Here is a 27,170-nt window from a genome sequence, read left to right as displayed (position 1 = left end):
GTATGTTATGTTAAAAAGAATCTAACTCATTCCCTCCAAGAATTGTCTTGTTCTTCACTATAATCTAAGCACAGATCTGCTGCACTATCTAGCACTAACTAAACCAATAAGCCTTGTTATGAGACATTAGTTTTAATAATTTTATTGCTAAAGCACTTGTTTCCTTATATTGTGTGCTGTTTGCTCATTGATAAAACTGTTGTTTGAACACATGCTAATTGGAATCAAAAACAAAATCCTTGAGTTGGATTTATAACAGATTGTTAAAAGATCCAAGCAGTTCTTAAAGAGATAGAAACACAACAGTGTCACTGACTGAATCTTGTGTTGAAAATTTTTATGGGAAATTTAGCATTTGTAATTATTTTCTTTTGTCATATCTGTTAAAAGTCAAATTGTGTTTAGTGTCATTCTTGCATTTTCCTGTGTGAGAAAGATACTTATTGTTGTAGGTTTTTCATAGAATACAACTTTTTAAGAAATTTAAGTTGAAGTGTTTAACTAAAAATCATTATGATTTGTAAATAGAGCTGAAAATATTCTGCAAGACAGTTTAATTTAAAATATAAATGTCTGTTATGTATTGACTTTCCTTCATACATACAGGTAAATAATATTTTGGCTATGCATCAAACATTTGTAAGCAAAGAAGATAAAATAATGTTTTCCCACTAATTGATAACCTTTTTTTTACATAGACTCAAATAAAAACCCAAAAAATTCTTTATTCATTTTGAAAAAAAAAAAAAAAACAGAAAAGGAAAGAAAAAGAAAAGAAAAATGCATATAAGTTTGCAACTAAATCAAGTTTATTTGTATTTGGTCTACAGCAACCAAACAGTCAAAAAACTATTCTTGGTCTGAGTGGAAAATTTTGTTCTTTAGGAGGTACCAATAGCCAAGGATCTGAGTGCAAGAAGCAAGAATATGAATCTTGTGGCACTGTGGGAACGAGTGACCCTATTCCACACTTTGTTGGCACTGAACACCTCCATGTGGGTTACCAACAAAACAGGAGGAGAGGGATGTCAAACCCATAATTTCAGTTTGGGACCGGTAAGTGAGTTTGAGTGTGTTTGTTGTGTGGGTGGTAAGAAGCACCAGTGCAGCCAGAATTAATATTCCTCAAAATACCTTTAACTTGCAGTAAAATGAGGCTTGCAGTGTGACGTGAAATGGTTGAAATCAAATCAGAGAACTTCTTTGTGTCAGCATTTTAAAATGAGACAAACACCACAGGCCACTCAACAAGTAATAAACAGTGTAAAGGAACAGGAAACCTACTGGTTTGAACTAGATGAATGAGGAGAATAATGTATGACAAGTTTAATTTTAAAATGGAAGTTATACCTCTGATTCATGACTAAAAAAACCCCCCAAAACTTGGTAAACCAAACTAAGTTGGTAAAAAGAGAGTTGGAAAATGATTCTGAGCAGTTAAGGCAAAAAATGTCTTTTTATTTACTATTTTCTCTGTCTTTCTTTCTCATTCTCTCCATCTACTAAAAATGTGACAGCAAATGTGGTTTGAAAATAATAATACTAAGAATTAATTTTAAAAAATTACACCACCCATTATGTTTTTCATTACTGAAATGTACCCTCAGAACACGGAATTGGCATAATTCCCATCATCTATATTTGTTGACAAGGTTTAGGTTTGTCTAAAACAATATTATTGACAAGGCTGTAGAGAAAACTAAGAATAAATAATCTTAAAAAGTGTTAGTGATTTTATTTCAGTTGCTTTACAAATGCTACTAATGATCAATTATTTTCTCACGGGAGAAAACAGTAGTTGTAAACAGTGTTAGCAAAGCATGGCTTCCTGCTTCAAGATGCAGTGGAATGTTTATTAGAATTGCTTTAAAAAATTCTAATGGTCTTTTTCCAGGATCCCAGCAAGCTCCAGGCTCGTTTTTGTCTTTGCAACCACCAGCGGATGTATGCTTTGTCTCACTGTACCTGTTAACTGCTTCAGGAGCCCCATAAGCCAACAGGTCTTGATAAGATTCCTTCCTCAGTAATATGCCATTCTTTACTGCTGGTATTACCTACTAAGTTCGGCATTTACTGCAATAAAAGGCAGCATAGACAGTACAGCTAAAGGTATACGCAAGCACATTGTTAATACAGGCAGAAAATGTTTTTCACACCCCTTATATGTGCCCAGCCTCTCCTGAAATCGCAAAATAGCAATGCCAGAGGTGGGAGTTGACTGAGGGCTCTATCAGACATCAACCATTGACTGTATAGGTGTCCTGATTCCAAATGCACTGCTTAACATCCTTATGGTTGAATATAGTTTATTATGGACATTTCATTAAGGAGGACCATCAGAGGATAATCTCTCCCAATCATGCAGGTATCACTGCCATTCTCCACATGATTGCTGAAGTGAAGGCCTCTGCCTCTGAATCCTCCTCTTTGCAATTGTCTGTCATGGTTACCCCTGCAGTTGGTGGGTCCACTGGGGAATGGCCTTGCGTCACCAATTCCTGGTCAGCCTGGTTGGGTATCATGAGGAGTAACCGAACCAACGGGCTTCAGGATGAGGTCCTGGCCCTACATAAGCTAAACCCCACAGGTTTACACATCTGAAGAAAAATGCAGAGTGGGTAAATATTGACAAGTCAAGATGAAGGATGTAGGTAAACCTGTAATAGAGAAGATTCAAGGCTATTTTTGAATTTAAATGTTCAAGTATTTGTTGAAAGTCAGGGTCTGGGTCTAAATGTGTAAGAAAGGGTCTTAGCATGTGGAAAAGCACCTTATTCCAGTAGTTAAAGGTTGCTCATAGACCCTGGGAACATTATTAAAGTGAGGTGGAATACCAAAACATGGCTTGACATCAAGGTGGATTTTGTAGCGAAAAATAAAAATACTGTATATCCAAATATATAAGTTGTATCAAAAAAAAAGCAGAGAAGGAATGATCTTTATATCAAAAGCCTAAATTAGAGCAAATGGTGTGTCACAAAGAAGAACCAGAATTTACTTTGAGAAGCTTCCAGACTGGTTTCTTGTCATGAGAAAGTAGCGTGAAACAGTCCCCAGATATAAATACACCTCAACCATCAGAGATGTTCGTGGTGGAAAAATGACTACTGTGTTTTGCCACCAAAAACACAGCTGCTAAGTATGTTAAAATAATAACATCATCTATATCTGTGAGTGGTAGAGAGCCTATGAGGAGGTAGTCCAACCACATGCTCACACACACACATACACCGTAGCCATTGTTGGCCCATGAACATAGTGTGTGTCCGCCCAAACCTTAACCACCAGAGCAGCCGACAGTAAAGCATGAGTGTGATTGCATGAGACATATTTAGAAAAGGGCTGCCCAGAACGCATGCACAATTACGCATTAGTCCACAGAGGTGTATGTGCACATTTTACACATGCATGATAGTGTGTTTCAAGCTTGACCAGCTGCGTTTAAAATTTAAACCATAAATCAAACCCCCTAACATAATTGCTACGTCCTTTTGACATTTCTGTGTTTTAGCGGCCAACACACACAATCAAAAACACTTTATCGCTAAAACTGGCTACATGGGGTATGTTGTTAAACCTACACATTTTCTGTGGAAAAAATATACATTTTGGTTGTTTGCTTTTAATATAAGCAAGTTCAGAATACAGCAATTCAGTGAACAGAGCACAGAAAACACCTTGTTCCTTTTATTTTGCCTGACTGTTTTGATGACAGATATGGGATTGTTTAAGGATAATATATATAACTTCTAAATCTTGTAATAAAAATATATTTGACTGGTTTCTGATAGATTAAGGCACAACACAACACAGTACAAACATGACGTTTTTGAGATACAGTACTTCACCTTTTTACATTTAGCCAAATTAGCTACCACTATTATCTGCTTTATCTTTTATTGGGAATTTCTATGAACAATTAACTGAAGGTAATAACTATATGTTAAGTGAGAAGAAAGGTATATATGGTCATCCAAACCTTTAATGGGTAAAAATCTGTTTAGTCTGAAGTGAAAATGTGAGAGAAATATTAATTGTCACATGGCGAATTTTAAAATCTTTGGATAACTTAGAATCCTTTAACTCCCACAGCTTTGTCCACATCCAACATCTAGCATATTAAGATTTATCCTGTAGTCTGAGAGAGATTCAAGGATTATATCTAGTCAATTTTACCCGCAGTTTTATACATTTAAGTGTTAAAAAGAGTCTCACTGCTAAAACACACTGAATCCATTTTGGCAAAAGAAATGACAAAAAATCAGGGTGTATGATGTTCATAACAAATACAACACATTAAAATGAATGAGACCACACCGACTACTCACAATTCTCAGCAACTGTGCCTCAGATGGTCCAGCTAAAATAGATTATAGGTCTATTTTAGTCAGACATAAGCTGCAATTGGACTGGAATGTCATGAGTCAGACAGGATGTAAGACAAGGTGGCAAAGTATTGTGATATAAACGTATTACATTTTCCATTTAGGAAAGTTCAACATAAAAATGGCAAACCTGTTGTGAAAGAAGTTAGTGCTATCTTGTGCTGTATTTCTAACTCTTTCTGCTATTGTGTGATCTCCGGATTTTCAGTATATACTGTTATGTGAGTCGCTACTTGATCTTGTGAGTCTAATGGCACATTGATGGACCCTCTAGACCAATTAAAAATCAGCGGGGTCCGAATAAAGAAAATCAAAAACTAGTAAAGGTCCAGAGACATTTTTAATTATAATCCGTTACTTTAAACAGCATTTGACATTGAAATAAAAAGATGTGTTTATGCACCCATGTTATACATTAGGGGTACATACATTATGCCCCTCCCTGGGCTGGCACCTTATCGTGGTGGAGGGGTTTGAGTGTCCCAATGACCTTAGGAGCTATGCTGTCTGGGGGCTTTTTGCCCCCTAGTAGGGTCACCCAAGGCAGACAGGTCCTAGGTGAGGGACCAGACAAAAAGCAGCCTAAAGACCTCTTATGATGAGTAATACAAATGGACCTACTGTTCCCTCACCCGGTTGCGGGTCACTGGGGCCCCCCTCTGGAGCCAGGCCTGGAGGCGGGGCACGCTGGTGAGCTCCAGGTGGCCAGGCTTTTACTCATGGAGCCCAGCCGGGCACAGCCCGAAGAGGTAACGTGGGTCCCCCTTCCAATGGGCTCACTACTTGTAGGAGGGGCCAAAGGGCTAAGTGCAATGTGTGATGAGTAGCAGTCGAGGGCGGGGACCTTGGCGTTCTGATCCTCGGCTGAAAAAGCTGGCTCTTGGGACATGGAATGTCACCTCTCTGATGGGGAAGGAGCCTGAGTTAGTGTGCAAGGTTGAGGGGTTCCGGCTAGAGATAGAGTCTGGGTCTAGAGTCTCTGGAACCAGTCTCCTTGAGAGGGGCTGGACATTCTTCTTGGGGTGACTGGTTCTGACTGTTATTTGTGCTTATGCGCCAAACAGCAGTTCAGATTACCCACTCTTTTTGGAGTCCTTGGGGGGGTACTCCATTGTTCTTCTAGGGGACTTCAACCCTCACTTCGGCACAGACAGTGAGACCTGGGGAGGCGTGGTTGGAAGGAATGGCCCACCTGACCTGAACTCGAGTTGTGTTCTGTTGTCGGACTTCTGTGCTCATCATGGATTGTCTATAACCAATTCCATGTTCAAGCATAAGGGTGTCCAAATGTGCTCTTGGCACCAGGACACCCTAGGCCGAGATTGACTTTGTTGTTGTTTCATCTGACCTGGGGCCGCATGTCTTGGACACTTGGGTGAAGAGAGGGGCAGAGCTCTCCACAGACCCCTACCTGGTGGTGAGTTGGCTCTGATGGTGGAGGAGGACGCCGGTCAGACCTGGTAAGCCCAAACGTATTGTGAGGGTTTGCTGGGAAACGTCTGGCAGAGTCCCCCGTGAGAAGGAACTTTTTACTTCCCCTGGATTGGCAGACTGGGGTGGTGGTCCCTCTATTTAAAAAAGGGTACCAGAGGGTGTGTTCCAACTACAGAGGAATCACACTCTTAAACCTCCCTGGTTTAAGCAGTAGGTTGAGCCAAACATACTCAAAATGTGCAGGGTCATCTTTGAGTACACCATTTCACTTTTCTTTCACCAGTTCACTGCGCTTCTTCCAGCAGTCCTAACTCTTTCTGATCTTTTTTTCTCATCTTCTTCTCCTTTTTTCCCATCGTCTGGCTTGCCACAGGTTTGCCTGCTGTGTCTAAAAGTAGCTAGCAGTAGCAACCCAGACTGACAGCAGCTCATTGGCTAATTTGTTTCACATGTAGCCTGGTCCCGGATGCTTTGGAGGGCTTTACCATGTTAACAGGGGAAGCAGCGCAAACTGAATTAAGTAACGGTAGTTGGACAACATTTGTTAATTTATAAATGTTTTAAATCAGGTTGGGTCCAGATTAGCCAGTAGGTGGATCCAGACCCTGGTCTGCTAATCCGTGACCTTTGCTCTAAATTAACCCTATATATTTTCAAATAAGTTATCATAACCTGAAATCAGGGAAACTCTGTGTTTTCCATTTCACAAAAAGAGATTACTCAGCCTCTCTAAAAAGCCTTGCCCTCAACGCTATTTCTGACATTAGGAATTGAAAAAGCTTCCTTTATAGGAAGTGACTATTTTGGAATGACTGGAATGACAATATCCATGGTGAGAAAGGTGAGCTTCAATGACTGTCTGAAACCATAGCTCACCACAGCCGTAAAGTGTGCATGCGCAGAAAAAGATAGCTAATGACATTAGCACATAGGACGGCCTTATATAAACAACTCACCAGAATGATTGACAATTAGGACCCTAAATTAGATGATCCGTCCGGAAATAAAAAATTGTCCTCTATACCTTTCAGTTACAGTATGCAGTTTACTGTATTTTTACTCAACGTCCAAGTAACACAGCAGACTCAGCAGATTGAAAAAGAAAAGATCTGGTTCTGACTAGGAATGTTATTCTGACCAGAAATAATCAGTTTTAAGTGATCTACAAATGAGACAACAGAGAAACCTATGCTTTAACTCTAGCAGCAATCTTCTCCTTTGCCATTTTCCTCTACTTTGCAGCTGTGGTGCTGTGGCTCTGTCTTCAAACAAATTCTACGTTTATTTTTGTTTCATTTCTGCATCAAAATCTGTAGTTTCAGTGGGGTGAAATTGGCACTTCCTGTTGCCTGTCGTCATGGTGACTCGTCAACCTACTCAGAGTTGATTAATCTAATTCACAGCAGCTGTAGTAAAACTAAAAACTCAAGGGTTTCCAACTTTAGGCTGGATCAATTCAGAGTTGAGGATTTAAGTCTGTTAAATCTGCTTTGTGAAGCACGCCCCTGTCACTTTTCTGAAGATGCTCTAACCGAAGATGGAGTGAACTTACCATGTCAGTCTAATAAGAGGCAGAGTATTACAGAGTTATTTTTGTGTTTTTATTGAATTTAAGAAAAAAACGATCTAAACGGGGAAAATAATATTGTTAAAAGGATTGTATATAACATTGACCAAAGTTATACAACAACTCTTTTTGAAGACCATTTGGTGTCTTTCTAATGAATGGAGAAACAACCCTGAATAAGCTTTCAACTGATGAGCGGGGCAGCTGACCACAACAGTTCATGTCGTTCCCTATGCCTGTGGCTGCCTCTCCAACAGGGTCTTGTGAATTTTAGCAGGGCTGCGATACTTGCTTTCTTTCTCCAAGAAACCTGGCCTAATCCCAGTCAGCACATTTCACTTTAGATTTCTTTTTGTGATATGCTTTCAACTGGGAGGCCGTTTCCACTTTAGGCAAGCTCCTGTTTCTGCTGCACCAGCTGTACTTGTCTTGGTGAATGCAGCACCCCCCCACCCCCACCCCCCTTACATTATGTGCTACCCACATGGTTCATTTTAAAGTTTTGCCACATAACTTTTTATGCATTAGCGAACACATCTATTCATTTTATCTTGCATGTGTGCAGCTCCCCATCAGTAATAAAAGCAAAAATTTTCAGCCAAAGCCTCAACACATCTGTGCCAGCTCAGAGGAAGGAGAGGAAATGCATCCTGGGAAGATAAGACACTTTAAAGGATAAGATCAACAAAACACAAAGTTGCTTTTTGTGTGTTTTGCTACTGCCACAGTAAGGGGGCATGAATGCTTTCATATCCTTTGACTCACAAGGCTGAGATCAAACATCATCCGCTCTAAAAGCAGAGGTGCTAAGGAGTGGTACAGGAAGCAAAGTGAAAGATTAAACCTTTTTTACAGTATTATGTTTTTCTTCCTAATGGACCTCTGAAATATGACATTATGCATTGTATTCACAGCTCTAAATATTTTGAAATCTGAATCCAACAGTTTATATATGCTTTGACTTGTGATGTTGGTCATTATAACATAACTTTGTTTTACTCCCATTGAAACATATAAGTGGCTAAAAGATATAATCTCCTCCCTGGCCCTGGGAGAGGCAGTTTTTTTTTTTCTTTTTTCTCTGTGTTCCCCTCAGTTCCTAGAAATACTAACAGATCTCCACAATCTGATTTGCAACTGAATTAAAGACTTCTTAAAACTCCAACTCTCAGGCAAACCTTGTTTGACTGTGGCTATACTGGAAAAGCTGTTGTCCACATGTACATGTGTACAAAAAATTATGCGTAGTAAAAAAGTGTGAAAAAAGAAGCCTAGTATGAGCCTTTCATGTGGCATTTAATAAATGTAGCAACAGCCAGTTAGAGCATTTTGTAACAGCTTCTATAACCTCCAACTTCTCAATATTATATCACATTACATTTAATAAAGATTTAATGAATTTCATTAGGTTTTATGGGACAGATCAACATACAATAGGACACTCATGTAAAGTGAAAGGAACATATACATTTCATATTTTTTTTACAAATACAAATCTGAAAAGTTTGGCATGCATTTGTATATACCCCCTTTTGCATTCCAGTAAATAAAAATCCAGTCCATATCACTGTTAACGTATGACTCATATTGATTTTTGGTATATGTGAATAAAATATGTCTATTTGTACATCAGTTTAATAGATTTTGTAAAAAAAAAATTTTTTATTAGAGTTTATTATGGGTATTTGTTCATGATCTTGATTCTTTCCTTATCTCTTACTTAAACTAAATCACTGGATTAAATAAAAAAAAAAATCAAATTCTGTTTTATTAATATGATAGAGTAATCTTTACCAGGAAAGTTAAATAATTTGTATGAGAAAAGTACATAGACTGGTTAATAAATTTGAATCATTTTACAAAGTGCTAAATTCACATATCTAAAACTAATTATGCCATTGCTGGATGTAGCATTGACGTTTTATTTATGAGTTCCTGGCCAGCCAGGTTAAAAAGAGGCTGAAAGATACAGCAAACAATATAAAACATGTTACAGTTTTCATACAAAAAAGAGAAGGCGAGATTTAGTCCTTAATAAAAAGAAAAACGTAAGTATCAAATATATAACTGCTTGCAACAATTGATATGTCTTTTATATCATTTAGTACTTTTTTACAGCCTCTTAAAAAAATGTAAACAGAAAATACACAACAATTACAACCCTGTTTCAATCATTATGTACAACAATATTATGTACAAAAATATACAATATGCATTTAAACCCAAGCTTCTACACAACAGCCTACCTCTTTAACCAGGTGTTCACTGTGTAACTATGGTTCATAATTCCAAATCTATCATCCTCATTAAATATAAAAACAAATAGATTAATTAAAAGTTATAATACACATATATTTATTAAAATACTGTGCCAGTCAAAAGTTTTTGTATACCCATCATTAGCATTGATTTCATTTTATTTTAGGGCTTCTTGTGGTGTATTATATATTCTTCTCAGATTAAGCTAAAATATGTGTATACAACCCTTAACCTATAGATAAATGTTCCATGGCAACATTCCACATGCCTCTTCTTCCTAGTAACAAATGTGTAGCATAAGTCTGGTTGGAGGTTTCATCAATTTTGCTAATAATTTTAATTGAAGTTGAAAAGCACAATGCACCTTAACAAGAAAGCAGACAGAAGTATAAAGTTACCGCTTTCATGTTTTGTGCACTAATCTCACCTTTAATGGTCTCCTATTTGACTAATCTGACCTTAAAGCTTAATGTAGAAGGCATTTAGCTTGTCCATGTGTGAAGCTAATATTTTTTTATTAGCTTGAAGGTGTCAATCTTGGAGTAGGTCTTTTTTCTTGCTTGGTTATTCTTTAGGGCATGTTGATGTTTAACTACTTGCCTCTCACTGCTTTGCTACACCTTAGTTACCTTTGTTCATCCCAGCTGTTACTCTGCCTATTTATACACTCTATTTAAACCTCTCTCAGTTACTCCCTGCCAGAATGTCTCATCATTGCCACTATGCCACTGCCTTGCTTCCTGTGTTCCTGAACAATTGAGAACATGACTCTGATCATGTTCTGGATTGTTTCTTCCTGTCACCAGTTTGATCTAAAAGCATTAAGTCAGCTCAAAGCCTACTTCCAGACAGTCAGCCATCATCCAGTCAACCTACTCTGCTTTCACTTTAAGTCATTGTCTGCATCTTCAGGTCTGCAATCATCCAATTCAGTCTGTGACCAGCAGGTCTTGTCTTCATCTACCTCCTTATGCCTGCCATCAATCTGTCCTGCCTAAAATAACTGATCCAGTGGTCAACTGTTTGTTCAAAGTTACAACCATTCTCCCTGCCAAGATTTCAGAACATTCATTGCAAACTGTGACAATAAACCTTTAAAACATGCACATGGGCTTGCTAAATCCTGAGTTCTGGGTAGTTGGTATCGGCCAATACTCACAGCACAAATCGTATCGTGAGAGAAAAAATGGTACCGGAACTGGTATAAACTTAACACTGGTATTTCAGGGATTCCCAGTCCATGATAAATTTGAGCTCGTGATTCTCAGGTTGTTACTATACACCCTCAAAATTGTCTTGTCTAACTGGTGTTTACAGTTGGGGTGAGTTTGAGACTTGGGAGACAACCAAGTGTTCCATCAGGAGCATGTTTCTGAATAGATTATAAATCTGATTCTGAAAGGATATAGGTAAGAGTTTATTGAATCCATGCTACAAAATCAGCCAAATTAAACCATCCAAAAAAAGTGTTAAAATATTCAGCCAGAAATATGGCACGAGCTTGTGGATGGCATGAGATGTGTATCTTGCTAAGGATGTTGTTACCAAATATTAATTGGGACGCTTTTTACATTATAGCCTGTATGAAAAATTCTGACAATGTGTGTTTTATATTCATGTTGTTCAAATGCTGATTTTTTTTTACATTGTGTACATACCAACATGGAACAATAATGTTTTAAATAAACCTCTGAAATCAAAAATTGTTAAATTCATGCCTATGTTGACCAGAATTGCATGGATTGTGTTTAACACCCTAGAACAGTCTTTTACTAAAGGAATACACATATCGACACAAATTGTCTGATATTATCTTATATTATAAACTGATATTGTAACCATATATAATTTCAACACAAGTTCAATAATTTTCCTCATTTAGCTGTTGTATCTCTTTATAGAAAATTACTTAAAGATGCCTGAAATGTCCTGTCCAAAAAGCGATGATCAGACTTTAACCTTCAGCTCTGAAATTACAGGTTGGGAGAGATGGAGATATCTGGCTACGTAATACTTCTTAAGTGTTAAAACGCATGATGTCATTTCATGGCTGCCAAAAAATGCATTGCAGGCTCATGTGTATTCTGTGGTTAACTCTAAATCTTCAGGCCAATGCCTTTAAAGTACTATAATTCTTGAATATCCTTTGCCACAGACTGACTGGATAGTAGTTCAATCATGATGTTTGAGTAAAAGAAAAATAATTGATTACTTCATGGCAAAATTATAGGCTTTAATGTCATGGTGGGTGGGCTTGTTAGGTTTAATGTTCAGTTCTTTGTCATGTAAGGGTCTTTTCTCAGATGACGGCAAAAACTCTGAAGGCTTTTCCTCCTGTGGGGTTCAGTTGGCTGAAAGAAGATTGATAAAAATGTGTTTAGGGAAGTAATTTGTAACAAGTTGTACAGCATAGACAGCTTGAAAAAAATCTAAAAGTAAATTTACATTCAGTAACTAAAACATGGGACTGTAATCGGGTCTTATTTATGGTCATTAAATTATTACAATATCTGCTCTAAGTCTGCTCTGTTAATAATCTGGCAGCAGGTTTAAAAGTGTTGTCTGTTCAAAAAACACATCTAAAGCTTTGACTTTCTTGTCAATGTCCTAAAGGTGCATTCACACCGAACGCAAGACCAGTGAACCATGTTGGCCTTTCTGGGTTCACTAGATTCCCAGAGACAGAACCAGTATAGTGGATACCACGACTTCCTGCTGAGGATATGTCTGGATGATAGTCACTTTCAGTGTTACTTTCATTTATCAGTGACCCAGTTCTGGTCCCTGCTTTCCCGCACTGGACGAACAACCTGCACAGAGGTAAGGTTAGACAGCATTCTGGCGTTAAGACAGGAGCAGCAGGAAAACAGTATTAAATCATAAGCAGAGAGGGGACTGGAATATGGTGGCTAGCCATGCCTCCCTCTGGAGCTAAGAAGCCATGGCGGTAGATTGGAAAAGGGCACAGTGGAAACAGATACAAAGCGAGGAGAAGCTAGGGCCTGCAGGGACTAGCTATAGAGGATAACTGTGGTGGGTCAAAGATGGCGGTTGTAGTTTGGATAAGTCCGCCAATCAGAGAGCATCGTTGAAGGCAGGGGAGAGGCCGCATGTGTCCGGGGAGGAGGACAGCTTTACATTGGAGAGGCATACATGGGAGATATAGCAGAGAGAGGATACAGGATAGCCCGAACTAGAGTAGCCTGCCAAGCAGACAGAGCTCCAGAGTGGTGGAGAAAGGAGACAGCTCCCCAGTGTCTGCGCTGGAGGTAAAATGACAAAACAGTCCATTTACAGCTAACATAAAATGGCTTTTTTTAAAGCCACCCACAAACCTCTTAAGTACTTTCCCCACTTCCCCCTTTGTCAACATTTTTGTCTCTTTCTTTAATTTTGATAAAAAAAAACATCTAGCCTCCACTGCCTCCTTCACTGTAGGTTAGGGGTGTCTGGTGTGCTATTGCTTAGTTGGAAAGAAAACCTCTAGCCACATGGCCCTTTCTAGAACCAGTTTGAAACCCCTGCTATAGCCACATCTACTCCCTGACTGGATTTTGCGATGCTACCTTTGCCTCATCCCAGAGCTGCACTCTACATAGAGATAACATGAAAATCCTTTGCTCCAGCTGCAAAATTCGCATTCGGTGTAAAGGTACCTTTAGACTGCTTATGGCTTTTCATTATGACACAATTTATTAAAGTTCACCATCAAAGCATAAAATAATCTACCTCTCTGAGGTGATACCATTCTGGTGACTCCCAGTGTAATGCCGCCGTTTGTCCACTGGCATAACATCAAGGTAGCCTCCTGACTCACTCTGGATAACTCCTGCGTGAATGGCTGCTCTGCAGATGCTGGATTTCTTTTAAAACATTTTATGAAATGAAAACTGGTCATTCATTCAACATTTCAGAATTTTAAGAGGCTAAAGTACAGCTTTGTAAAAGCAAAAAAAAAAAAAAAAAAAAAAAAAAAAAATATATATATATATATATATATATATATATATATATATATATATATATATATATATATATATATATATATATATATATATATATATAAAATTTAACTCTCAAAATCATCAGATGTACTTCTGGTAACAAGATCAAAACATTACTAAACAAGAGTTAATAATGGTAACACTTACATCTGAGTAGTACTTTGTTCCAATGACTCGGGCCCGACTGTCATCCAAACAGTTCCTTGGGCAATATAACCTGCAAAAATGTAAAGTGATGGTACATTTTCCTGTGTTTTTGTAATGCTATGAATGAATAAAAAATGTGATCAGGGTTAGAAAAAAATTTTTTTTACTCTGTTTTTTTTTTTTTTTGTATTTCCCGACTGTCTTGCTAAATCCCTACTAAAAATGTACCACTGATTGTGCACTGAATATTGCGTCACTTTTATGTCAAAATGTCTAAGAAATAATGACAGCTTCTGTAGGAGAGATTAACTCATCCTCTCCTGCAGACCTTTTAATGCTCTTTACTTTGAGTATTCCTCTAAGTTTTCCTGTTCAATAGAAGAAACCATAATCTCAGTGTTTATCTTTGAAACTGTGTCTCTTTTTATGAAAAAATGTAAATAAGTTCATGGAATTTATTTAATTCATATGGTCTGAACTTTGAGCGAATTCTAGTGTATTCAGATTACAATATTAGACCCTTAACAGGCATTAAAAGCCATTTCTTTTAAAATGGGAGCCCTCTACCTTTTTCCAGAACACCCTCAAAAGATTGCTCTCAGTATTAAATAGTAAAATATAAAATGTTCTTAATATTAAAAAAATACTCTGAGAAGAGCTTTACAGTATTTACTGTAATTCTATGGTAGTAGCAGTAGGTACTCATACAGAAAGGCATATTGTTACCTTGGACAGTGTCGAATGGGTTTCTTGAAAGGACAGAAAAAGGCCACTGTTGTATCACATCTTACTGCCTTTACTGGAAAACAAAGTAGATACAGCACACCCCAAAATGATCAGCAAACCTCAAAATGATCAGCACACATCAAAATGATCAGACAGGATGTCGTCATGCAGAAAAACAGTAAAAAATCTTGTTTTATAATTCTCACCGGGCACAGACTCCACTTTGAAAGAATTTGCACTTCTATTCTTCCTGTATAGATAATAAAATGTTATTGTCCTAGTGGATTGACTAGGGCAAAAAATGTTGCCCGAACATAATAAAGACTAGAACGCTTCATAAACGTCCACATAGGCAATCATTCAAAGTTCTCACCCAAGGGATTGGATTCCATACTTGTATGATTTGGTAAATAATTGTTTTCTGCCTAGTCGGGTCACATCCAGCCATCCTCCATCGTTATTTATGACCCCAGAGTGTAGCCCAGCTCCACATACACTGGATTGCTGAGAGACAAGAGAAAATGTGAGTTTAAATACAATTTAGTATAAAATACAGTAAGGATAGTGGTGGGGGTCTCAAAGTGAAAATTCAGGATTTTCGTAGTGTTTCTTGGAGTATGAGCAGCTGATATCTCAACAGCGTTAGGTAACTCTCAAGGCATCTTTGCTTTGCACAGTCTGTGACCAAATTACTGGGTCCCAGATGCTAAAGCTAACGAGACCACAGTGCAATTAATGCATCTTAACATCACTAAACTTATAAGTACAATATTAGTTTATGTAAGAACTTCTCTGACTTCACTTACTAAATGAGTCCAACCAGCCCCATCTCTTTAACGGGCTCAGTCTGGTGTAGTTTGCAGAGGTACAGTGTAAGCAGTTACATTGTGTGCATCAGAGCCGCACAGTGTAAGACAATACAGAGCAAACTGTGAGCTTTTAAACCCTATGGTTTCATTGCACAGGTTGAGCTGTAGCTGCGTACAATAATGGAAAATATCATACAGTGTATGCCTGTCTTATGACATTTACTCTGAATGGAAAAGCTTTTTCAGATCCTGTTTTTAGTACATTTCACACAAGAAAAAATGTCGGTACTGTGTCACCTGTTGCTTCCATTTTCAGTGTAAATAACCATTGCTGCATAAGTGCTATGACACTGACTACTGGAGAATAGTCAAAGTCAGCTTTAGTGCTAACTTTAACCCCGGGAAACTAATCTGGTTTTAGACTTAATGAAGACGCAAAGAAAGTTACCTACAGCATGTTAGGTCAATTGGTTACATCCTTTAAGACAGCCTTACTTCAAAAATCTTGAACTATATCCTTTAGTAAGTATTTACCATATCATAGTAGGCAGTCCCAACTACTTTTCCAGGCCGCTCAAGACAACCAGGGAGGCATTCATATCTATGGACAGAGACCATACTTGGGTCAACCCACCTCGGTACAGATGATATGCAAGCACTATATACAAACATGGTAAAATGTTTAGATCTGTGTACTAAAACATGTTCCAGGGAATACTCTTTAAGTTGACATTTACCTGTTACAGGTTGTTCCTTTGCATTGATCTCTCAGCTTGGTCTCACATTCCACCTGTTGAGCTTGTGTTACAACAAACAATTTCTTTGAAGTAAAAATAATTTGAATATATATACAAATGTTTCGGTAAAGAATTAAAGAAGAACATGCTTACACATCTGCTCTGTACTGACAACTTGGTTTCTCTCAGTTTGCTCAATAGGTGATGGGTTCGGTGTCTGGGCCCTTGGTTGGGACTCTCTGTCCCTTACTGGTTCTGGTTCAATGTAGTTGTTCTCCTCATTTTCAGGAGCTGGCTGCCTATCAACACCATCCTCTAGAAAAAAAAATATATAATTGCATTTTTCAAATGTTAAGCCACATCTTAAAATATTTTTCATATCTATTGAAGTTTTATTGAAAAATCATATGAAGGAAATAAAAAGACTATGATTTTAAACCTGTATATATAAAATTATTTGAAGATCACAACTGCTGCAAACACTGTATCAGAAAGTAAAATTGCCTTTAGGGTCAGAATGTAAGTTTTCTCTTAAGAGCTGATCTACAAAACAAGAGTACTACCTTTGTAACATAAGTTGTTTCTGCAGCCACCGCCGTAGCTGGCTGGACATGCAGAACAAGGTGTGCCGTATTTGTATGGAGCATGACCCCACCAGTTCCCCCTGAGAAAACAACATTGTAATACTTTGTCTTGACTATGAACAGAAACAATAATTTAAACTATTTTTGGTAATATCACTTACGGTGGAGAGTAGTTGCAGACCAGATAAACTGCTTTGGCCCAGATCATTCCCCAGACATTCATGTTGTAACATACATTGATGGCACAACCGATGCGGTTGCTGGTAGCCCACACCAACTGAAAAAGAAGATGCTTGAACATTGCAAACTAATTGTGGACAGCTAAACACAAACACTTCGTAGTCACATTTGCAATTGAAATCAGTTTTACACAACTCTCATTCATCCAATCATCTTGTAAAAGAGGTTACTAATACACACATTGACAGACCTATTGGACTTGTAGCGGTTGAAGTTAAAATCAAACTTAGCCTTAAAATTTCTAGACTATTCCTACCAAGCATACAGAGGCAGCCACCTAATTTGTCTAATATTACTTAAAGGTACAGCAGCGAATTTTAATAATTGAACTTTAATGATCTCACATTGGAGAAATGTACCTCTCTATTTAACGCAACCCCTCTGGGAGAAGTGGGATACTATTGTGCAGTGCCTGGGGAGCACCGTTTTATCAAGGGTAAAAATGTAAAGATGTTGCATTATTAAAGAATAATGAACATTGTGTCTCTGTCTATTTTGTTTAATAACTTTAATTTCTCATATAATAAAGCCTTTAAAAAAAATTTTTTAATGGGTTTGGACACATTTGATCCTAATCAAATTAAATAACTGCACATTCACTAAAACTACAAACAAATACTTGTTAAGATAAGACATGGTAGTCCTTACCTGAGTGTAGTGAGTGCAAACAGGGCCAGAACATCTGAATGGACAGTGTGGATTACACTCCTGGGAGTATGGATAACTGTAATACCTCACCTCATCATACCAGGCCTGGACATGATAGGTTGGGGGTCTGTCTCTAAAATTATATAATAAAGGCATTTCTAAATATGAGCCATGACACATGCTGCGGTGAATATGTTCAATAGAAACAGATACATGGAAAAAATCAAGGTACATTTTGTAATCATAACACCTTAATTTCAAGTCTGTCAGGTGTTCTCTATAACCTGGCATAAGCCAGATTGATATGCGTAGTTCAATTTGACTTCTACACAGTATCCATCTGGAAAGGGTGTTTTGATATTGTTAACAAAACATGCAGTGCAATTCTTTGAGCTAATTGGGTAAATTACCACGTGGCGCATGTCTCCCATGTCGAGCTTTAAGCAGCAGTAGCAGCTATGACCTATCACATTCTCAGTTTGTTTTGTAACTAACTCAGTTAACTGATAAATAAAACTCTTACCAAATCTGGTTGGTAAAAAAAACACTAACAAAGATCTTCAAACTAGAAAATTCAAGTTTGCAACGCCACGTGAATTTCACAGAATTAAGCACTTAGGACGAGACACTTGTGAGGTGCTGTCACTACCTCTATGGAACTATGAGCTAGCAGTTTACCCTCCTCCAGTTAGGCACCCAGCGAAATTTGTACATGAGAAATTTTGAGGTTGTAGACTTAGACATGCACTAGTCTTGGAAGCTACACGAAAAAGTCGAAAAATTTTCAACCAATGTTGCCGTAGCATTGGCAATTAAATCAATCAATGAGAGCTGCATTGACTAACTGCTGCTGCCATTTTCTGCTCTCCACGTATATAGCCTAGTAGATCTTCTTTGAAGGGCTTAATCTTGCCCCTTTTTCAGGCAACTCATCTGATGAGTCTTGGTTTGGTAGATGCCAGGAGAACAGTTCTTGCCTGACTGAACTTACTAAAACTAAGGATTGGGCAATTACGGTGTTAGATTGTGGGGTTCAGTCCCTTAAATGATTTAAAAGGAACATTTCAGGTTTAAACTTGCCAAGACAACTCAGGGTTGGATGAGTTTAGTCTGGATGAATTTGATCCATCTTCACAAAATATTGACCTTAACCCAATACAACACCTTTACGCAGCCAGTTTATATGCTAAGTCTATGGTGTTTGTGTATCAATGGGCAGTGCAAGGTCCAGTGGGTACCTTTTGTGTCCAAACGGTCAAATGCAAGAACTTTTGCTTCTCTATGCATCACATTAAACAATAAGGGAAACTGAGTTGGGAGCTGGCAAGGAGGCAAGACACTGCATCCAAGCCATGATCTCTGCTTCTGCAGAGCTGTCTGCATAATGCCTTCAAAAATTGATAGTAATATATACATTTAAAGCTGTTCCATTTCACAAGTTATAACTTACAAAATAGGAGTAGCTGAAAAAGTTTATAAATACCTATATAAAATATAAAAACCTAGCTCCCATGCCGCTATGTGGAATAAAGACTATTTAAAGGAACAGTAGGATCATAATTCTGGTGAACTGACTGCGTGAATTATGCTTTATGTTTAGTTTCAAGCCTAAAAGTGTAGTTTTAACTCTCATCAGAACAAATAAGACAAAGCCACTCTCTTTATTATATGCAAAATAGAAGCAAAGCACATCAGAAGTGTTTGCACAAACATTAAACTAAGATAAAGGGCATCAGAATTGCCTCCAAAGAATCCCAACCACTGCACACCTGTTTGAGGCTCAAAATGAATTCACTCATGTACATGCCAATGGAATTAATGTATATTCTTGCTAATCGTGACCTCACCACCTAAAAAACTGTTGATGTATTAGTCCATACACACCTTCCCCAGTGAGCTCCCAGATTTTGGCCTATTTGTGTCAACATGTGGCTCGGCCCATGCTCCCATAGGCAGGTATGCGCCCAGTACTCTGCGCTCCTCTCTAACTCATAATCCCATACCTGAAGAAAAAAAAACACACAAGAACACAAAGATGAGAGGATTTCTAAAGGGGAAAACATATTTTTACAAGGAAAGAAGAAGTAGGATAATGGATTAAATGTTTATTGTCCTTAACGCTAGTAATATTAATTTTCTCCTGAGAGGTTTTTCTCATGGTCACCCAAAGGACTTTTGTATTCAGAAATGATCAAGGAACCTAAAACTCCCTGTTAATTTACGTGGGTAACTGGCCACTTAACTTACTTGTTGCTTTAAGTGCTATTCATAAGAGCATGTTTGAAAATGTCATCATTCGATTCAAGGACACTGAACCACTATAAGATCCATTGAGAACCAATTTGACCCTAACCTTACATACTGTACAATAATCTGCTATTTTATAAGACTTTTACCCATTTCTTTTTTCTTTTTTTTGCAACATAAGACTATGAGTTAGGCCTTCCCCTTTAAACACACTTCTTTGCCTTCCTGCACACAGAAACACATACATGTGAGACCACCACTTAAGCTTGCAGCTGTGTGCTACTATTCGCTGTGGTTGTTTCATAGCTTGTTTCCAGTAAGTTCTGATCTTAGAAAACAAGCAACACAGAGAGTCTCTGTTTTTCCTACTTGATGCCATCTTAAATGTAAGAACCTAACAAAACTGAGCTGAATTAAGGCCAAAGTACTCTGGATAGAGTTCACCCACATTTTGTTCTGAGCCAAGTAAAAAACAGAAACTGTTCATAGGGGGCTGGGCAATTTAGATGCCACGGCAAAATTAATGTACTGTTGATTCTACTGGGAAGGTTAAAGAATAGATGCAGTGTGTGGTGGTGTTAGCATACTATTTATTTGCATTATGGCTATCTCATGTCTATACTAATAGGATAATGCTTCAGTTTGGACCACATAATACTTTCCATATGTTCTGCTTAAAGCCAACACACTGGTGCCCAAGGAATGTGATGAGAAACTTGATACCTTCACTTTTTGTTTCTGTTAAGCAACAGTACCTTGGAATAGGCTAGATTAAAAATGACACTGATCGAAACCAAATAAAGAATATAGCACTAATCAATTTCCTCACAGTATTTTAGTTTTCCTTCTACAGTAGATGCCTTTTTAATTTTCCTCATCTACCTTGAAACCTATCGCAACAAAAATATATTAGCTAATTCCAACCTTGAAAATATATTCGTCTTCTTTTTAACAAATTACTTTGCAACTTTGGATTATCTACTACATGATTAAGGATTTCCAGTCTATTCTTGTCTGTTGTTTAACAGAGCTTCAACTGTTACTATCTGCATATCCTCCTGATATGTTTGGGGTTGTTCCCTATTTTCCTGCATTAAATCTCTTTCTCCAACATTCACTTCCAATGTAACCACTGTCTCTTTTAAGAACATGTACAAATTTCTCAACCATGTCTCTCTAGTATATCTCTAAAACATCCATTCTTAGCAATTCCTCTAATCTGTTTGTTTCTGATCTTTTGTTTGCAAGCAATCCATCCTTCTCACTCACAACAAAAATGTTATCTTTTACTCTGCCACTTCTAGCTTATAAAAAGGGCCATTGTGAGTTTATGGTCCCAATGATTAATCTACCAGCTAGAGATTGCCCATAGCTGTTTTGTAATCAATAAGCTGTGATGTAATATAAAGTGATTGAGGCTCACAGCTGAAACAAAAGTTAGGTGCTATTTAACACCGATTAGGTACTATGTTAGTACCTAATGTGCACAGGGACAGCAACTAGTCTTTCTTAGTTAATTTTAGGCAGTGACATGTCGCAGATTTTTTTTTCAGCTTTGCTGTAGCGTCATGAAACCAGCAGCATCCAGATGAGGAGAAGCAGCTTTACATTGAAGGAAAGTATATTTCTACCAGGCTGGAAAAAGCAACAAAATGTTTTTAATGAATAAATACTCCGTAGTGCAAAAGGCAATATTTCATTCTATATATGCCTAGTTGACTTTGAAAGGCTGTGACTTTGAAAAGCATGAAAGGTTATCCTTTAATTTGATCCATGTTTCCTAGTTTAATTGGTTGCAGTTTCTAGATTAATGTTAGTTCTCAGGTTTTTCTGTTGTTTTCCTCTGTTGCCCTCTTGTCTGTGTTACTTTCCCCTTGGCTCCCTCGTTTTCTCTTCGCACCTGCTCCCTGTCAGCTCGTTAGCCCTGCCTGGTTTAGTCAGCTACATATACTCTCCCTCTGCAGTCTGATTTTCCAGTTGTGCCAGAATGTTTTAGATCGGGGCAAGTTTCAGCCTCATCTTGCGTACTGCGTACAGTATACAGGTGGTAATAATGGTGCGATCCGCCTCTCACCACCATCTCATGATAAGGAATCGTAAGGTCGAGAGAAAACCAAGCATGTTTGAAATTCTGTCAGCCGTCACAAGGTGTTCGTGGACAAATCCTGCTGTTGAAGCTGAGCTACGAGTTTCTACAAGCCGATTTACCAGAACGTTGAGCACTGCGCCAGTGCAAACAAGGGAGTTCTTCTACTACTTCTTTCAAATTGATGAGTCTGACCAGCGCCATCTCTTGGCACTGAGTTGGACGTGTGGGTTTTGGACCTGCAGTGTGAGCTGGTAAATGGTATAAGAGCATAAGACTGTACAGTGTAACACACATCCTGAGCTGTGAACTTTTAAACCCTACAGTTTTATCGTACACTTTGAGTTGTAGCTGAGTACGATTGCAAATATCGTACAGTGTATCCCCGGCTTAAAGCAGATACCCATCACTACCCTGTGTTTCTAACTTAAGTAAACTTTTAAAACATTAATCTATGATAAAGGGGAAACTGTAGACCCTCTTTGCTGTTATTCCACATGGGTTTTATGTGCTTTCAGGGCATGCATTGCAGATCATGGAATCAATGGGGGTGGGACTTATAACTGTAAATATGGGTCTGAACCTTGATTGGACCATTCTAACACATGCACTACAATCTTTTCAATTGTAGTTGTAGGTATTTGTTTGGTATTGCTGTCTTGACAGAAGGAGAACCTCCACCAACCAACAGGTTTTGCACCACCCATGTTAAAAATCTAAGCGCTATTCCTATCCTTGTAAGTACAAAGCATCCCCACAGCATGATGCTGTCACTACTGGGAATTGATGGATTCTTTCAGAAAGCAGCGCTATTCTTTTTTAATTACTCTACCTAATTTTTGATATATGTTAAAAAGTTCTTCCTTGAGTGCTGAAGCTCTTATGTATAATGTAAATTCCACATCTGAACTAATCTATGCAATCAATGCAACCGTGATCCAGATGTTGCAGTAATAACATCACTGAATCTCAAATACTATTACCAAAATATAGGTGGTTCCATAGGTTGCAAATCCCTGTTTTAGTTAGATAAACATATCTGAGGTTTATTTTGTACGTATATATACATTTACTTACATAATGCTATTTACATCCTAGGTGCCTTCTGAACTCAGATGGTTGCACTGAACCTTGTTTATAGGCATCACAGTAATCCATGTTCTTTCTGCCATATCACATAAATCCCCAATGAAATACAGTGACAATTGTGGGTATATGAGAAAAAAAATTAAAAACAATTTATAATTTAGCAAAGCCCTGTGTATACTACTACTTTACATTAAGTACAGGTGCTGGTCATAAAATTAGAATATCATGAAAAAGTAGATTGATTTCAGTAATTCCATTTAAAAGGTGAAACTTGTATATTATATTCATACATTACATACAAACTCATATATTTCAGATGTTTATTTTGTTTAATTTTGATGATTACAAATGACAACAAATGAAAATCTCAAATTCATCATATCAGAAAATTAGAATATTGTGAAAAGGTTCAAAATTGATGGCCCCTGGTGCCACACTCTAATCAGCTAATTAACTCAAACCACCTGCAAAAGCCTTTAAATGGTCTTTCAGTCTAGTTCTATAGGCTACACAATCATGGGGAAGACTGCTGACTTGACAGTTGTCCAAAAGACGACCATCGACACCTTGCACAAGGAGGGCAAGACACAAAAGGTCATCGCTAAAGAGGCTGGCTGTTCACAGAGCTCAGTGTCCAAGCACATTAATAGAGAGGCGAAGGGAAGGAAAAGATGTGGTCGAAAAAAGTGTACAAGCAAGAGAGATAACCGCACCCTGGAGAGGATTGTGAAACAAAACCCATTCAAAAATGTGGGGGAGATTCACAAAGAGTGGACTGCAGCTGGAGTGAGTGCTTCAAGAACCACCACACACAGACGTATGAAAGACATGGGTTTCTGCTGTCGCATTCCTTGTGTCAAGCCACTCTTGAACCACAGACAGCGTCAGAAGCGTCTTGCCTGGGCTAAAGAGAAACAGGACTGGACTGCTGGTGAGTGGTCCAAAGTCATGTTCTCTGATGAAAGTAAATTTTGCATTTCCTTTGGAAATCAAGGTCCCAGAGTCTGGAGGAAAAGAAGAGAGGCACTTCATCCACGTTGCTTGATGTCCAGTGTAAAGTTTCCACAGTCAGTGATGGTTTGGGGTGCCATGTCATCTGCTGGTGTTGGTCCATTGTGTTTTCTGAGGTTCAGGGTCAACGCAGCCACATACCAGGAGGTTTTAGAGCACTTCATGCTTCCTGCAGCTGACCAACTTTTTGGAGATGCAGATTTCATTTTCCAACAGGACTTGGCACCTGCACACAGTGCCAAAGCTACCAGTACCTGGTTGAAGGACCATGGTATCCCTGTTCTTAATTGGCCAGCAAACTCTCCTGACCTTAACCCCATAGAAAATCTATGGGGTATTGTGAAGAAGAAGATGCAATACACCAGACCCAACAATTCAGAAGAGCTAAAAGCCACTATTAGAGCAACCTGGGCTATCATAACACCTGAGCAGTGCCACAGACTGATCGACTCCATGCCACGCCGCATTGCTGCAGTAATACAGGCCAAAGGAGGCCCAACTAAATACTGAGTGCTGTACATGCTCATACTTTTCATGTTCATGCTTTTCAGTTGGCCAACATTTCTATAAATCCTTTGTTTTTATTGGTCTTCAGTAATATTCTAATTTTCTGATATGATGAATTTGAGATTTTCATTTGTTGTCATTTGTAATCATCAAAATTAAACAAAATAAACATCTGAAATATATGAGTTTGTATGTAATGTATGAATATAATATACAAGTTTCACTTTTTAAATGGAATTACTGAAATCAATCTACTTTTTCATGATATTCTAATTTTATGACCAGCACCTGTAGACATTGCTGGCTTTCTAGCAGCCTTATTAAACCTTGTTCATTTTAAGACAAATGAATGTCATCTTACCCTAACCATTGCAGCTTACAAAATAATAGACTTAAGAATGAAGCTGTAACTGTGACAGATCTTCAATTTCTGATGACATCTGGTAAGTAATTGCAAAAAAGCACATCTTTGTTTGTCCTGCGACTCAATCATCCAGTTTATGAAGGAATGGACAGCTCAAATACTTTAGGTGAAAAAATAACCAATTCCTATTTTGATTCCACAGAAATCTGCTTTCCAAAATACATAACTGAGTCAATCCTTCAGGGAGGCCACCTGATACAAGTCTCAATTTGAAAGATAGGATTAAAAACTAGATAAATATCATAACTCATGGTTTACTTACATATTTATCTTATCATTGGTCATATGTTAAAATGTTGTGATCCACATTTTTTTTTAAATATAATTTTAAAGAAAACCTGCTGAGTACAACTGTCATGTTTCAGATCATTGCATATCAAACACACTTACTAAGCAGCTTCTGCGTAAAAGAGGCAATTAGGCAAACCCAGCAATCTGAAAACCATTTTCTTGGCTCTCATCTGGCCTCTGTCTTACCACATTGTTATCACCATTAACAGCAGCCCTCGCTGAAAAACAATGGATTAGTCTACAGACCTACATCGGCACCTTAGGCTTCAAACATTGAGGCTTAATTTAAATGAAATAAGTTCACCAACGTTGCACCCATAATACAGCACAATGCTGGCCTTGGTTTGAGTAAGCTGTTATGTGTAGGGAGAGAGGGGCCAAGGGCTTTAGAGTTAAAGTGAAAAAAAAAGGTAAAGAAAAGTTTGCAGGACAGTGAGTGAGAAAGAGTAGTGAACAAGCCAGCGTTAAAAAAGAGTCAACATTGAATGATGGAGTGAGGGTACTCAGGGCAGGAAGCGGAGGCCGATGGGCAGGGTGGTTGAGGTAGAGGACAGGACAACACTGCGGGGGTTGAAAGCTGGACTGGGGCCAGGGTCAGTGAGGGCGTCCAAGCAAGAGGCATAAGTTACGGCAAGCCAGAGAGTGGTTTAGGCTTCTAGAGCTCATTTTTAGCATCCCCTTCTTCTATAGGCTGAGGAAAGTACTGTAGTCTGGGTGAAATAACTCTGTCCGTCTGTCTGTCTGTCTGTCTGTCTGTCTGTCTGTCTGTCTGTCTGTCTGTCTGTCTGTCTAAGACTTCTAATCAAGTGATTCATTAAGTCCTACTAAACAATGTACAGTTATTGTCTGTGCTAAACTAATACATAGACCTGTTATGATATAACAATTGCAGGCACTTTATCACCTGCTGCCATATTTTTGGTTACGTACATCAGCAGGATAAATTAAAGTGTGGGAAATCATATCAGGTTCCAGGAAAGGCTGCAGTACAGTGATGCACATTGAACTTAATTCAGTCTCCCTCTTCCCTTTTCTCAGAAGAAGCAAAAGATGCTTCTGAGGACATACTAGGAAACTAAGAAACAAACTCCCCTTTGCTTGAATATATGTAAAAGCATTTCTAAAACATTTGTTAGGAAGCAGCAGATAGAACATGCATGTTTAAATACCCTGTGCCTTCTTTGCCAGAAAGACAGCTGTTTGCTTTAAGCTTACCATGTACTCCATGTTGGAGGCAGGAGGGTAGACCTGGCCTCGCAGCTTGTTGTGCAAGTCGAGGATCAGGTGCTTGTCTTCCTCACTGATGGCTCTCTTCCCCCTCGACCTTGCCCTCCACCACTCGCTGTCCTTTTCCTTAAACCTATCCAGGATTGAGTCTAGCTGGGTGGAGTTTGTGAGGACCATGGCCACAATGCTCTGGGTCAGGCAGATCAAGCCTGCTGCTCTAACCCAGTAAGACAAGAAAAAAGAACTCCTCATGGTGAAGGGAGTATATGGCAGTACATGGGATATTTGTTTGACTGTAGAAAAAAAAAAGTGCATGTATAAATAAATCACCCTGGTTTTAGCTCCATAACTTTTTATTTCAGTTGAGATCAAAGCTCGCATATGTCCATAAGTTAATTCTCCATTCAAGGGGTTTTTAACTTTTATAATATTACTGATAAACTCAATTCATGACTGAAGTTTAATTAAAAGATGTGTCATGATGAATTTGTTCTCTATGCATGTTTAATAATCCCCTCATTAAGAGGGAGAAAACTTCAAACAGGCAGTCTTATACAGCTTCCAGCCTTCTGAGTGCATTTGCAGGTCACTGCATCAGTGCACACAGTAGGACCAGTGTAAATAGAGCTTTCACACGGCATGTTATAAAGCAATGCTTTACTGCACTTGCTTACTTTATGAAAAAAAGAGAAATATTGTATAAATCTTGTTTTTTTACCAACCAAACAAAATTTAAAACGAGATAATA

At 38.2% G+C, this 27,170-nt stretch overlaps 1 protein-coding gene across 1 annotated transcript; it reads right to left on the bottom strand.

The window, feature by feature from the left end:
* Positions 1-9,288: 9,288 nt before the first annotated feature.
* crispld1b (cysteine-rich secretory protein LCCL domain containing 1b) lies at positions 9,289-26,710 on the bottom strand. The gene is made up of 14 exons (XM_038300555.1): positions 26,411-26,710; positions 19,425-19,543; positions 17,541-17,673; positions 16,814-16,929; positions 16,632-16,732; positions 16,222-16,383; positions 16,069-16,129; positions 15,866-15,932; positions 14,896-15,026; positions 14,729-14,772; positions 14,523-14,595; positions 13,797-13,866; positions 13,375-13,508; positions 9,289-11,996 (listed from the first exon to the last, which is right to left on the bottom strand). The coding sequence occupies exons 1-14, from the start codon at positions 26,672-26,674 to the stop codon at positions 11,945-11,947; spliced, it is 1,527 nt and encodes a 508-aa protein (XP_038156483.1). The 5' UTR covers positions 26,675-26,710; the 3' UTR covers positions 9,289-11,944.
* Between the last annotated feature and the right edge of the window lie 460 nt (positions 26,711-27,170).

Source organism: Cyprinodon tularosa, unplaced genomic scaffold (assembly GCF_016077235.1).
Source record: "Cyprinodon tularosa strain WSP-4 unplaced genomic scaffold, ASM1607723v1 ctg45, whole genome shotgun sequence".
Classification (NCBI taxonomy): domain Eukaryota; kingdom Metazoa; phylum Chordata; class Actinopteri; order Cyprinodontiformes; family Cyprinodontidae; genus Cyprinodon; species Cyprinodon tularosa.
Note: the sequence above shows the minus strand (reverse complement) of the source record. Positions and strands in the feature narration are given on the sequence as shown.